We start from the raw sequence: 13,412 nt of genomic DNA, 5'->3' as shown, positions 1-13,412 counted from the left end.
GCCACTCTTAGTGCCGGTCCCAAGCCCGGATAAATTGGGGAGGGTTGCGTTAGGAAGGGCATCCAGCGTAAAACATGTGCCAAATCAAACGTGCGGAGGATCCGCTGTGGCGACCCCTAACGGGAGAAGCCGAAAAGAAAGTTTTATTCATTCATTTATTTATTTATTTTAGTTTTGCTCTACTACCTTCTCATATGCACTGCACATTCAGCTGATGGGCTCTTTAGTGTCGAATCAGGTTTATATTAAATTCACTTTTACTCCCACGCAAAACAAACTGCAAGCGCTGCAAACAGGAACACTTTCATCTGCAGCACATACCAACCTCCTGATATTCTAAAACGTGTGAAAATTTGTCTTACATATTTTGCATCACAGTTCTGCCAGGTGGAAGAAGCATCTGTAATGACACATATATAATAGATGTATAATAGAAATTTATCAGTACTGCTCTGTAGCTGAATAAGTCTTCCACACACACACACACACACACACTCACACACACAAATTCACACACACTGCATTAAGCTAGTACTCGTGTAAAGCCACCTTTTATTGCCCTTTAATTGCCTGGATTGACAGTTCCAAGCAGGCTGGCTGTGATTCAGATATCGTAAATGCCACTGCCAGAATACATCTCCTGCCTCCACACTCCATCAACGCTGTTTGCTTTTCGAAAAAGATTCCCCCCCGACTGCATCATCCTTATTAAGTCATAAAATTAAAGCTAATTAGCTTTGCTGCGTTTAGTTTTTTTTTTTTTTTAATCATTGTTGGCCCGGTTGGTGTTTGGACTACATTTTGGAATTACAGAAACCTCCCTTGGAGTTGGAAGAAAATATGATGTGTAGCAATAAATTCATTTCGAAACGTTTTTCCTAAAAGATGGGTAAAGTATTGCCTTATGTGAGGATGATTTGAAAAGCTCTGTGAGCATTACACAATTTCGATCTCATTTATGAGTGGGCTCTCGCACAAAGGTCAACACAAGATTTGAGCACAGTCCAGTGTTGATTTTTTTGACAGATGACCCAATTCATTCATTCATAGATTCATTCATTCATTCATTCATTTCAAGTAACATTTCATCCTTATCAGGTTGGTGGTCAAGCAGGAGGAACGCCCATGTACACTTGGTGGGAAGTAGGAAAACATTTTGTTTATAATGTTCGTTGAATATCCTTTCACATAAAAATACATTCTGGTGCATATTGTGTGTATTCTTGTGCGTTTCTCAGAGTCGGCTTTAGTCACGAATGGTTTACATTGTATTTTAACGAAATTAGACTTCCTAATTAAAATATGCATACATTTTGAGAAGTAATGAAGCTAAATGAATAATATTGCACATTGTATGAGTAATATTGCATGTTGGTCAACCGAAGTGAGCTGGAAATACCCCTAGTTTACACACTTGTGGTTGACCACACTGTTGTACACAAACAATAACAAAGAAAAAAACAATATGCAGGGAAAATATAATATTCAGGGTTTGGGGGGAACTCATTCTATACCTGAACCCTTTTCGCAAAACTCAACTGCAAACCTGAAACCCAAAACTTATGTATGTAATTGAACACCCTAAACTTTAAAAACATCAAAATACTAAGTTTAACATTCATCCCTGACCCCCTAAACACAAATCTGCACCCAGAACTCAACCCCCTCATCAATAATCCCAAAACCTAACCCTAAATCCAGGAAACAATCCTGAAGCTTAATCTAAAAAAAACCTCATCCCTGAACCCCTTAAAAAACTAGGTGCAAACTACCTACCAGTATGTTTTTGGTAGGTTAAAAGTAGCTATAGAACTCTGAGGAGATGATGAACAGAAACGGTAAACAGACAGTAACTGGACAAATGGTAACACAATTTCAGGATCCATTTTTAAGTTGTGGAGTGGCATCGTCTCAGACTACGCCACCATGATGCCCATTAACGGTTTGGTTTTGATCCATTTTTGGTTAGTGTAGTTTCATTCTATTGCGGGTTATTCCCCATTTCATCTTTAAGTATCTCTTGTAGCACATAAAAACTAGTAACTGAAACTCACAGCGCTGAGCAGGTGACTGTAACGAGTGTGGTTCTATAAAACTTTTTTAGTGATCCGAATCGCACTGAGGCACCACTTCGATACGTGTGCATATCATTAAATTCCCCAACGACTGCTGGATGTTGCCTTGGCAATGTTGGCTGATTTACTGAGCCTGGAAGTAATCAGCAGCTTTGTTAATTTGCTGAAACTGCTGGCACGATGGTCGCCGAAGGCGACATGAAGATATCGGTGTAAACGACATCATGATGGACTTTGTCGGCATGATGAGGGTATTGTTCGTGCGCCGCCTGGCTCCATTGTTTACAGCAGTTGCGTGTTTGCACTTGCAAATTTTTTTGGCAGCGCGCCGCTTTCTCTCTCCTCCACTGGGCATTTCTGTGAATTTGGTTATAGAGAATTGAAAGTCTTCCCCTCTTTGTGGAGCCCTTATCTGACTGGCTGAGCGCGACATGTCAGTCACGCTCATTTGCATGGAGATTAGCTTCACTGAACTTTTACCTCTGCATAACAAGTATCTGCTCTCCAGTGACATGAATGCAGAACAGTGAACCTGGAGGTGGTGGACATGTAGTTTAACAAGTATCCGACTAGACTTTAGAACATGCATTTTGCACTGAGGAATTAGTTACCCGACATTTAATAGTCGTTCGTGTGTCGGTCCAAGGTGCATATTAGCTTGTAATAAACTTAAGTTAGAAACTGACTATGTCTAAAATATTTATTCTTTCTTTAATTGTATTTCTTGGCACATAAATTGGTAATAATCAGAGCAGGTCATGGCAGAGGAAGCATTCTCTTTTAATGGCATTGATTTCTACCAAAAAACAACCCTAACATGCCAGTACATGCAGCACCTACTTTCATGGCCAATTCCCACTCACTATCTTCCTTATGGTACAACTAAAGAGGACAAAGGTTATCAGATGCTTCCATTATGGAATCCAGTCAAGAATCCAGATCACAACTTTTCAAACTGCTACATCAGGCAACATCAAAGGGCTGCGGTTCAATCTCCCCACTTCTGCATGCTTGAGCTCCAAGATGCCCTGAGATGATTGTGTCATTATGAATGATAGAGTGTATGCAATGTCGCTATTTCCTCCCTGACTGCACAGCCAGTTTTGCTGTGTTGATCCCCTTGACTCTGTCAAGAGCTGTGGCAAGGACCTCAACTTAAAGTCTTGGTTTCTTATAAGCATGTTTATGCAGATGGTCCCCGAGTTACGATGGTTCGACTCGCGGTTTTACGATGAAGAGTGTGATACGACAAAATTGTGCAACAGGCGGCAGCGTACGATGTACAATACCTCGGACGCGCACAGCTGGGATGAGCGAATCTCTCACCCTGTGAGATGCTCCACTCTCAATAGCGGGCCACGGAGTCAAATGGTTTCAAACAGCAATTTTAGTGATAAAATCATGTCTTCCAAGTGCCTAAGTATGTCTCCTGCTTGTAGTGAAACACGAAGCGAAAAGCCATCAGTTTAGAGATAAAATTACAATTTGTAAATCAGCATGAAGCAGGAAAGACTCGTCACAGTCATGGCACCATCTTCGACTTACGATGGGGTCGTCGTAACGCATCTCCATCGTAAGTAGAGGACTACCTGTAATTATAAGCACTGCTGCCATATGTAGCGAGATGCATGTTATTTTTGTATCCTTTCGAAATGCAATCTTGCAGTTTTGCGAGATCAGCGCGGCAGCTCATGAGTTCAATGTATGCCGTATACTCCAGGATGCTTCAAGTGTGTGAGTTCAACTCGAAGTTCAGAACATTCTAAACGCACGTCAACCGTAACTCATGTGCCCTGACTCCATTTGGCTAACAAAAGCAGATGTGGCAGAATCATTCTCAGGCAAATAATGTCAACCATGACGGTTCGTTTCGTGTCGTATTGTCTTCTTAAAGGATATCCTGAATTATGCGGTAATTAAAAAAAGATTACAATGATGTATTCACAGTCTTTAGCAAGTGTCTGGAGTAGAGTGTATATTTACACCAGCCTGTCTCTTAGTCTCGGGAATCCTAGTCAGACATTTATCATTTTCTTTTCGTACAAAGGCTCAGCCTCGGATTGCGAGAGTGAAAGTGAGAGAGCATGAGGGAGAGCTCCTGTCATCATGTTGCAGGAATCCAGCAGCTCCTGGCCAAGCCAAGACCCAGCTGCAGCCAGCAGCCTCGTTTGAAGTGTGTGTGTGTGTGTGTGTGTGTGTGTGTGTGTGTGTGTGTGTGTGTGTGTGTGTGTGTGTGTGTGTGTGTGTGTGTGTGTGTGTGTGTGTGTGTGTGTGTGTGTGTGTGAGCCTCCAGATCCCAGATCAGTTGTGTATACCAAGGGCTCTGTAATGGGGAAGCTTGTACTCCTATTCTACTGCCAGACAGATGATCACTTTCAGCTGCTCTCTCTCTCTCTCTCTCTCTCTCTATGCCCCCCTGCCCATCAGTCAAACTCATTAATCCCCTCTCCGTGCACTTACTTCAGCTGCACACATTAAACATTTGCAGTCATCCATCTCTAAGCAATAAACTCACCTCACGGAGTCCAACTTCTCTCTCGTGTATGCGTGTGTTTTGTTTTGCGCTCGCACCAGAACAGTCATCCATCTTTCCTCGCACAATATGTGTGCGTCGAAGCGAGTTTGAGAAAGGGGATCAAATTCTGCCTGTCGCAGCGCCGTCCAAACTCTTTATTTTATTGTGGGACAGATGGAGAAAGGATGGGGGGGGGTTCGAGCCCAAAACTGGGGAGAAAAAATAAAACATCAATTAAACAGGCTTGCTCACTTTCATGTATTAGATTCGAACATATTAATTTATGTTACAAGCTTAATATTAGCTTTGTCCTACTGAAGAGTTGTACAGCTTCATAACAGTGGTTCTATTGTTTATTACAGCACCATCATTTATTAGGAAAAATAAACATTTCCCACTTAACACCCACTTAAAATCTTTTTGCCTTTGTGTCTAGCCAAAGACCTTTGTATACCTTGTACGAAAAATTCGATCAGGATAACAAATGAAACAAACTTTTTTCTCTCTCTCTCTCTCTCTCTCTCTCTCTCTCTCTCTCTCTCTCTCTCTCTCTCTCTCTCTCATTCGATCTGTTTGGTTTTCTACATCTTGGTACTATAGTTAGTTTCAGCATTTCGTGTGCATTGTGTTGTGCTCGGATCTTGTTTCTCCCACACGATATGTAAATGAGCGCTCTTCAGCTAGGTGAAGTGTGGGACGTCAGGCGGCCGTCAACAGACATTCCATTTTCACTGCGTGCACTTTTTTTCCGTCTTTAACAGTCGTCTGTTAGAAGTCGGGAACCACGACAAAGCGCTCGCACCCTGCAATTTCATGCTCGTCATTTGTCGTGAGGTGCAGGGAATACAAGCGCACGAGAGATACCAAGCAAGACGAAGTGGGTATAATCAGCAGGCATGTTGATAGTGAAGTACTGTATCCATTGCGAATGAAGAAAGGCTGCCCACTGTCTGGGAAAAGTAGTGGGAGAAAGAATTGGGTGTCAAAGTGTAGCGCTAAAAGTCTACTTGAGTGAGTAAATGATTAACAGTGCGGGCATTTGGTTTTATTTCTTCATTTATTTCTTCATGTTTGCTTATTATTCTACTTAACCTGAAATTTGGCTAGTTATTAAACATACAACAGCAACGCAAAATTAGCTAGAAAGCCCACCCAATGATGATTTTTAATTAATCAGTTAATTAAAGGTTACTTTTTTTTATTATGAATTGTTTGTAAATCTAGAGAACATGAACACTGATGCTGATCATACTCTACATGATACTCTACTCAACTAACTGTCCCTTGTTTGCAGCGGTTGTAATAAAGGACTAGGCCTCAAGTGGTGTGTTCTGGCCTTTGCTCAAAGACCAATTAGCACCGTTGGGTGCAGTTTCATCTGACATTGATGGGAGTTTGATTGGATGTCTGTAAAGAAGAAAAATGTACACACCGGTGTTGCGAATAGAAGATAAAAAAAAAAAAAAAACATGGCATTATACATTTTTAATATGTACTTGAAAGAGAGTTTTTAACAAGGGTTGTTTTTCTGTACATTTAATCACGTAAGAGTAAAGTTATAGTACAGTACTGTATACATAAAATAGCATTTTTGGGGTGGCGTCCGCAATAAACGGGGGATTACTGTATACACAGAATGTTGCGTAAAACCAAAAACATTGATTTTCGAATATTTTAGAGCTGTTATATAACACTGTGACACCTCTATATTCAGTGTTTCCTCATCTTGTCACACTGTGACATCAATCACGATATCGACATCAAACACTTGTTTTCAGGTTATATGAGCTCGCAAAAAGCCAGAGTTCACTAAACTTTGGTACACAGGGGTATGCGAAAAGGAAACTGGCCAGAGTGGCTTGCTTGAACTGACAGGAAGATTATAGTAACTCGAATAATTACTCTTTACAACTGTGTTGAGTAGAAAAGCATCGCAGAACACACAAGAGCAGACGACCCCATCGAGTTTCAGACCTGTCAGACAATACCAGGAATTTGAGGCCATTATGAGTGCAATCTCACTGAAACTTACTAAAAAGGACCAAGTGCTTTCTCTCTTTCACTCTCTCTCTCTCTCTCTCTCTCTCTCCCCCTCCCTCCATCCATCCATCTCTTTAATCTGTCGGCCCAGTTTAGTAGAGCTTGTGCATAAAATGATTGGCTGCATAGACAATTCCATGGATGTGCAAGGGTTTGTGTTTCTAATCATTTGGCCAGTTAGTGTATTTCTTTCTTTCTATCCTTAAAAATAATCAATGGGTCAAATTCAGGGCTACAAGTCATACTAGAGTTCACCAAACTTGCACTTTGGACCATGGGCGGTATACAAAACTTGTGCCAGAGGAGCAAGAAGGTGTAGTGTGATAATTGCTTCAGTTGTAATATTACCTGAGTAAAGCTTTTAAACAATGCACTGTTTTTCAAGATTTATGTATTTTTTGTATTCTTGTGTATTTTTTTTGTAAGGTTTCATGGTTTTATTTGTTTCCAATGATACTTGCCTCCTGCATGCAAAAACCAAGTATAAATATACAAGTATTTTTTGTACACCGAGTACAGTTCAACCCTTCTGCATACCCGAATTTGTGCTTCCATTGGGTGTCTTTGCCATTTTTCCAAAGGGTTACGTCATCACACATATGATGAAATGACATCAATTCTGAACATTCTAGCATTCTAACTCCCTTGCATTTAATTCCAGTGACGAATCTGTAACCTTTTTAGAAACTGACCTCTGCTAGACCTCTGTTTACATTTAGTCTGTTTTTATATTTTGTGATTTGTGTTGTATAAAATGATTTGTGGAATAAATCGTGCTGTTTTTGTATTCAACTAAACTAAAGGTTTTAATGACGGCCAGTGAGTTTCAGGTAAAAAACGAATTGTTCTGAGGAAGGAACACCTGTATGCCTGAACATTTCATGCTGTTATTTAATCAGCCGATCGTGTAGCAGCAGCACAATGGTCCAGACTCCAGAGCTTAAGTTAATGAACACACAGAACAGCTGTATTAAGAAACAGCCGACCTCCTGGTATTCATACAACACATCATATTTAGAGTAGAGTAATCCCCCTCTTTATCGCGTAATTGCGTTTGCCACATAACTCATTTGTTTCGCTGATTTTCCCGGGCTTTCTCACATAATACGATAGACAAAAAAAACTTATAGGGAGTTGTTTTTATGGAGTTTTATATTGAAATAATGAAATTTATGAATAAAAATATGGTTATTCTTTATAAAATGAAGTAAAATGTTAATACAGTACAGTACTGTATACATAAAATAGCATTTTATTGGGTGGCGTCCGCGATAAACAGGGGATTACTGTATACACAGAACGGTGCGAAAAACCAAAAACATTGGCTCACCATAGTTCTTTGGTTGGAAACACCTTGTTAAAGGAGAATGGCCACACTGGATGTCTTCAACTGGCATTGAGCATATAGCAACTCAAATAAGCACTCTTTACAACCGTGATGATTAGAAAAGCAGAATCTCAGAAGATTCTGAGGAATCTGAGGCTATTATGGGATTTCTTATTCACTCTCTCTCTCTCTCTCTCTCTCGCTCTCTCTCTCTCTCTCTCTCTCTCTCTCTCTCTTCAGTTTTGTCCAATTTGGTTGAGCCTGTGGGTAAAATGACTATACAATTACATGGATGTCCAGATGTTGGTGTGTTCCTACTAAATTAGTTCGGGTACTAGAATTTTTCTTTCATTAATAATATTCAGTGGGTCAATTTGACTTCAGGGCCACAAGAAAAATAGTCATTTGCATCGCCGTTGAATGATTTTGAGCTTCAGTGTTTAACTTGTTTGTCTAGGATTTCTGGTTGTGCTCGTTTGCAAGCAGACTCAACTTTTACACCATTATGTCCCAAAATGCCCTGTAAGTTGCTGAGGTGCATGTGGCGTTCTTGCAATGTAAATGCATTGATTTGGTCTGATTTCCACCTTTTTCTCCGCAGTTGTGAGTTTCACCGACGAAGAAAAAGAACAGATGAGAAAGTTCACAAATCGTTCCTTTGCGCTGGACAAGGCGAGCCGGTACCATGTCTGGCTCGGTCTAGTGGACATCATCCTGGCCTACATCTACGATGTGCGCACTACAGAAGGAGAACACAACGTGAGTCCGGAATCGCATTGTACCACCAGCTGCTGATATGGTGGAATGTCGCACAAGGGGTGAAGATCTTGAGTTGTAGTTGTATGGCGTATATCTTCACCACGACGTTAATTTACATTTGTTCTAACAACAAAAACGCAACCCTTATAGAGAGTTTATAGTACAGAAGCTAAATCAGACAAACACTGTGCATGTGTGTGTGTGTGTGCGTTCGCTAGAGATAAAACAACAGAGATTACTGTGTCAAGCCTAATAAAAGACCAGAGATGTGATTACAGCCATTTTGACAGCATAAGCACAACACAAAAGAGATCAGGAAAGCATAAAGTGTCCAAATTCTGAGCTGTCATATTTTTTTTTGTGGGATTTTATGTTTTGAAGCAATAGTGTCAAACCTGTGGAAAATATCCTAGCAGAATAGGATAAACAGACAATTTATATATGATTTAATGGCTCAGTATTCAACCTTTTCTCTAACCTTACATGGATCACATTAAAATGATCTATATTTCTATTAAATGGCATGTTAGCAAATGTTGATAGTCAAAAATCCCGTATGAAAAGAAGAAAAAAAAAAAAAAGGTTAATTATACCCAGAAGGTGTTTATTTTGTATAATTTTTTTCTTTAGAGCTAGTTTTGGGGTTAACCTGATGATATCGTATCATTATAGTCTAGAGGAATCAGGCGGGTGCTGATATTCAAAAATGTATTTTATTTTAACTTTGCTGCAATTTTGTTGTAGAAGTCCTTAATGTTTCAACATCGATTGAAGTGGCTGAATGAGCAGAAAGAGATGTCATATTCAAACCACGTACAGTGGTGTGAAAAACAGTTTGCCGTGCCGTTCATGGTGTGCTGAATGGAAATGACCAAATATCTGCATATGAAAAACTTTACTGCAGTAGGAGAGACACAGTTGCACCGCATTTGATGAATCAAATCTCTGTAAGCAGCCAAAACACATTTCGGGAGACAACGGGGTGTCCAAATGAAAACCTTCGAATATAATACAGGTCCTTAGCTTTTAGAGGCATCTTAGCATTGATTAGGTCAGTAGAATTCACCTTCCAAAGGTTGTTTTCTCTATTATTGTGCAACGCTTTCATATTTCTCTGTTATTTGATATTATGACAGTAAGCAAGCTAAAATGTGCAATTGCTATCAATTTAAAATTGAAAGCACTTTTAACAATGCACATTGGCCCAAAAGCAGCTTTATAGAATTAGGTAGATTGTGAATATAAATTTTAGCATTATAAATTAGTCCCTATTTTTTTTCCTCACTGAGCAAGTCAGTAGCAGCTCATTGAGATTGTCTGAGGAAGAAACCTTGAGAGAAACCAGATTTAGAAGGGAACTCATATGTGTGCCATCAAATGTCCATTCATTGTAGTTGAATCATTACGGAGGTTATCAACTGTTCACTAAACGATATTCACAATCAGTGTTGGGCAATAATGTGTTACTGTAACGCAGTTACTTTTGACAGTAACTAATACTGTAACGTGTTTTTTTGAATAAAGTAACTCCGTTACCATATGGTGCGATGTCCGTTACTTTTTTAAATAAATTAATTTCGGCTGAAGTGTAGACTACAGTCTAACCTGTTTACAGCAGCGACGCATTGTAGGATTAGTGGATTACCCTCTGTATACACGAAGGAGACGCACTTTGGGCGTGTCTCCGTTTATTCAGGTCTGTGCGGCAGTAATGTCGAGGCGAGAGCAAGACGAGTTTCTCAAAGTGGAAATATGCTCATTATTTCACTTTAGTTGAGTATAAAGACAAAAACTTTTTAGTCAAATGTAAGCTGTGTCTTTCTGGTTCGAAGCTGGTATCTACTGCGATAGCAGCATCTCCAATCTGTCGAAGCTCCTTCAGAAACTCCATGCCTCGATGAAGCTAGAAACTAGTAGCTAGAAGCTAACCCAGTGTTCTACATTGTTGATGGTTTTCATACTTAAGCTGTGAAAGGAACATTTTTAAGAGCTCAACACAACAGCTTTTATTATGCAGAAGCAACTTTAGTTTTTGATTGTGAATATATTATTCAGCTTGTTTTGTTATTTATTTCAGAAATCCTTGTGATATATTCAGTTTGTGTTGGTCTGACTTCAATAAAATAGTGTTTAAAAATGACTTTGTGTTTAAGTCAGTTTTGTGTTTGTAGAGACCATAACGCATAAAATGGCATTAATGGGAACAGTAAAGAACGTTCTTTAAACTAAAAAGTTACTTTTAACAGTAACGCATTACTTTTTGGTGTAAATAATCAACAAAGTAATTGAGTTACTTTTTGAATGAAGTAACGAGTAACTGTAACTAGTTACTATTTCTTAGTAACGAGCACAACACTGTTTACAGTATACTCAAATCACATATTTGACCAAAGTAACATTTCTCTTTGAACAAAGTGAGAATATTTCTGGATCTCGAATATGATATCTGCATTGAAAGCCTTAGTATTTAATCAGTGGTTTTGTTAAGTCATCCTGGGCACCAGCCGAGGTTATACACGGTTCTCTAATCTATTGTCACAGATGTGTGAGGCTGAAACCTTGCTATATTGAGTAGTGTTTATACTCTGTTCTGTTTGTCGACATGCATATTTGACATTAAATGTACATTAAAAAATGTACCTTAATACACTTGTTACATGTTGAATGTTAAATGATATAAACAAGTCCGAAGCTGTCAGACTTGGTCAGTTTAGTCCTTGTTTTTTTTTTTTTTTTTTTTTTTTTTTTTTATTATCTTAAAATTCGTTCCACGCAGCAATTTTGATATAAAGAGCCATTGAACAGATGTCACATACCAGCAATAAAAATAGATATGTTAGTGTATGAAAATAGTCATTTCTCCACGGATATGAGTTTTAAATCACACGTTTAAAAGCATCGGGGAACGCCAAAGCTATAATTCCGGCGAAGACCCAGAGCGCAGCTCCTGTAAACAGATCTGCTGGAACGTATCCCGAAAGTACGACCCACAGTACGCGTTAACATCTGCACTGAAGTTTCCGCTTGCGAAAGGCAGGAAAACTATTCCGATTTCCTTATAGTGTTCCCTTTGTTTATTGCTTTGGTGTACAAATGTGTTGCTCTCATTATGAAAAGAAATCTGGAACTTAAATTAGATGTTTGATGTGGACAGTTTGAGAGCATGTGCGCGTTCCATTGATTGTGCCTCATGTGTAATACAGTATGTTGTGTTTTGCAGGTGGAGTCAGCATGGACTATCAGAAAAATCAGTGGGACATTAAGCTGGCTGGAGGTACGGTATGCTATAGTATTTTAGCCATCAAGTGTTGCCAAGGTCAAATAAATCTGTCTTGAGCTCTTTAGAAGTAACAGTGCGGTGCCTGTAACTTTAAATAAAAGACAAAGAAACTGCTGAATTTAACCAATCAGAATTCGAGTTGGCGACACAGGGGCCATCTAGCAGGCGTACGATGAAGTCAGCCTTTTTATATCCTTCGATTGGATGGTCAGAGTGCACTAGTCAGAGCTAGCAAACTGCATCTGTAGCAAAATGCGCATGCAAAAATATGTAGAGATTTGATAGATGTACAATATTTCTAGCTACACGATGACTGACGAAGGAGAAGAAATGATTGATTTGGTCGCGGATATACTTACAAGCCTAGTTATTGACGGGACTGGGAAAAATAGATAGGGCTGGGAATTATGAGGAAAGGTCTGTCTACAACCGTGTATACTTTTGCGTTTTCGTTCCTGTAGAATTTGCACAAACACTACACACACTACAAAAAACGCACTGAAACCCAGGGTGGACTATATTGTTCGATTTTTTGAGGTTAATATTGATTGATTGTTTCTGCTATAGACGATGTATGTGGTGCAGCTGTGGCTGAACTGAAAGGAGACTTGTTTGATTGTGTTCATTGCTTTAGTAATGGCATTAATTTTCACTGAGTCAGATTCCTGTCTGTTATCTGTTAGTTCTGTTATACTGCGTTTCTATATAATATTGATGGTTTCTATAGCCATGGCATCATGATGGTATTCAAAGGTGGGTTGATTCAAGTATGACACCACTGAAGGCCTAAGTAGGAAATGCATTGGTTTCTACTGTTTGGTCTGGGATGCTTTTTGGCGCACCGTGGTTGTAAAGCATGTTTAATGCTTGGTGTAGTTGATGGTTTGGTCATTTCAAACCAGTTTGTTGAACCTTTCTTATTAACATGGCATTTCCATCTAGAAGAACTGACACTTGCTGGATGTTTAAATGTTTTTCCTGTCATTCTCTTATGAGACTTTATGTGAAAAACCTCCTTTCTGATATTCCCAGACTATCCAATCCATCCCCCAAAGGTCTCTTGATATGGCTGACTGAATATTTTCACTAGCAGGTGGTCGGAGGATCTGAAGATATTCAAATATATATATATATATATATATATATATATATATATATATATATATATATATATATATATATATATATATATATATATATATATATATATTTGCCGTGAAAGATGTCTAAGTGCCCGGTGAAAATATTTTTTTTCCTGAGAGTTTGCAGTGTGTGAAAACTGAAGCCTCTGTAGATCAAATACTTTTTGATCCTTCTGAATGCTTCAGCACCTCCTGCCCGATTGCAGAAGGACACTCAGTTGCTCGCTGGCATTTTCATGGTCTGCAAGTACTCTTAAGGCTTCATGCCTCCAGA

The 13,412-nt window shown here is 39.2% G+C and overlaps 1 protein-coding gene across 1 annotated transcript in view; it reads left to right on the top strand.

Annotated features, from left to right (window-relative positions):
- Window positions 1-13,412, top strand: part of shq1 (SHQ1, H/ACA ribonucleoprotein assembly factor) — a 69,674-nt gene that overhangs the window by 27,193 nt on the left and 29,069 nt on the right. Inside the window, exons 8-9 of the mRNA XM_083533168.1 lie at window positions 8,559-8,716; window positions 11,937-11,990. Coding sequence (XP_083389294.1) covers window positions 8,559-8,716; window positions 11,937-11,990 — 212 coding nt within the window. The remainder of the gene's footprint in view (window positions 1-8,558; window positions 8,717-11,936; window positions 11,991-13,412) is intronic.

Source organism: Silurus aristotelis, assembly GCF_946808225.1.
Source record: "Silurus aristotelis genome assembly, chromosome: 2".
Taxonomy (NCBI): Eukaryota; Metazoa; Chordata; class Actinopteri; order Siluriformes; family Siluridae; genus Silurus; species Silurus aristotelis.
Note: the sequence above shows the minus strand (reverse complement) of the source record. Positions and strands in the feature narration are given on the sequence as shown.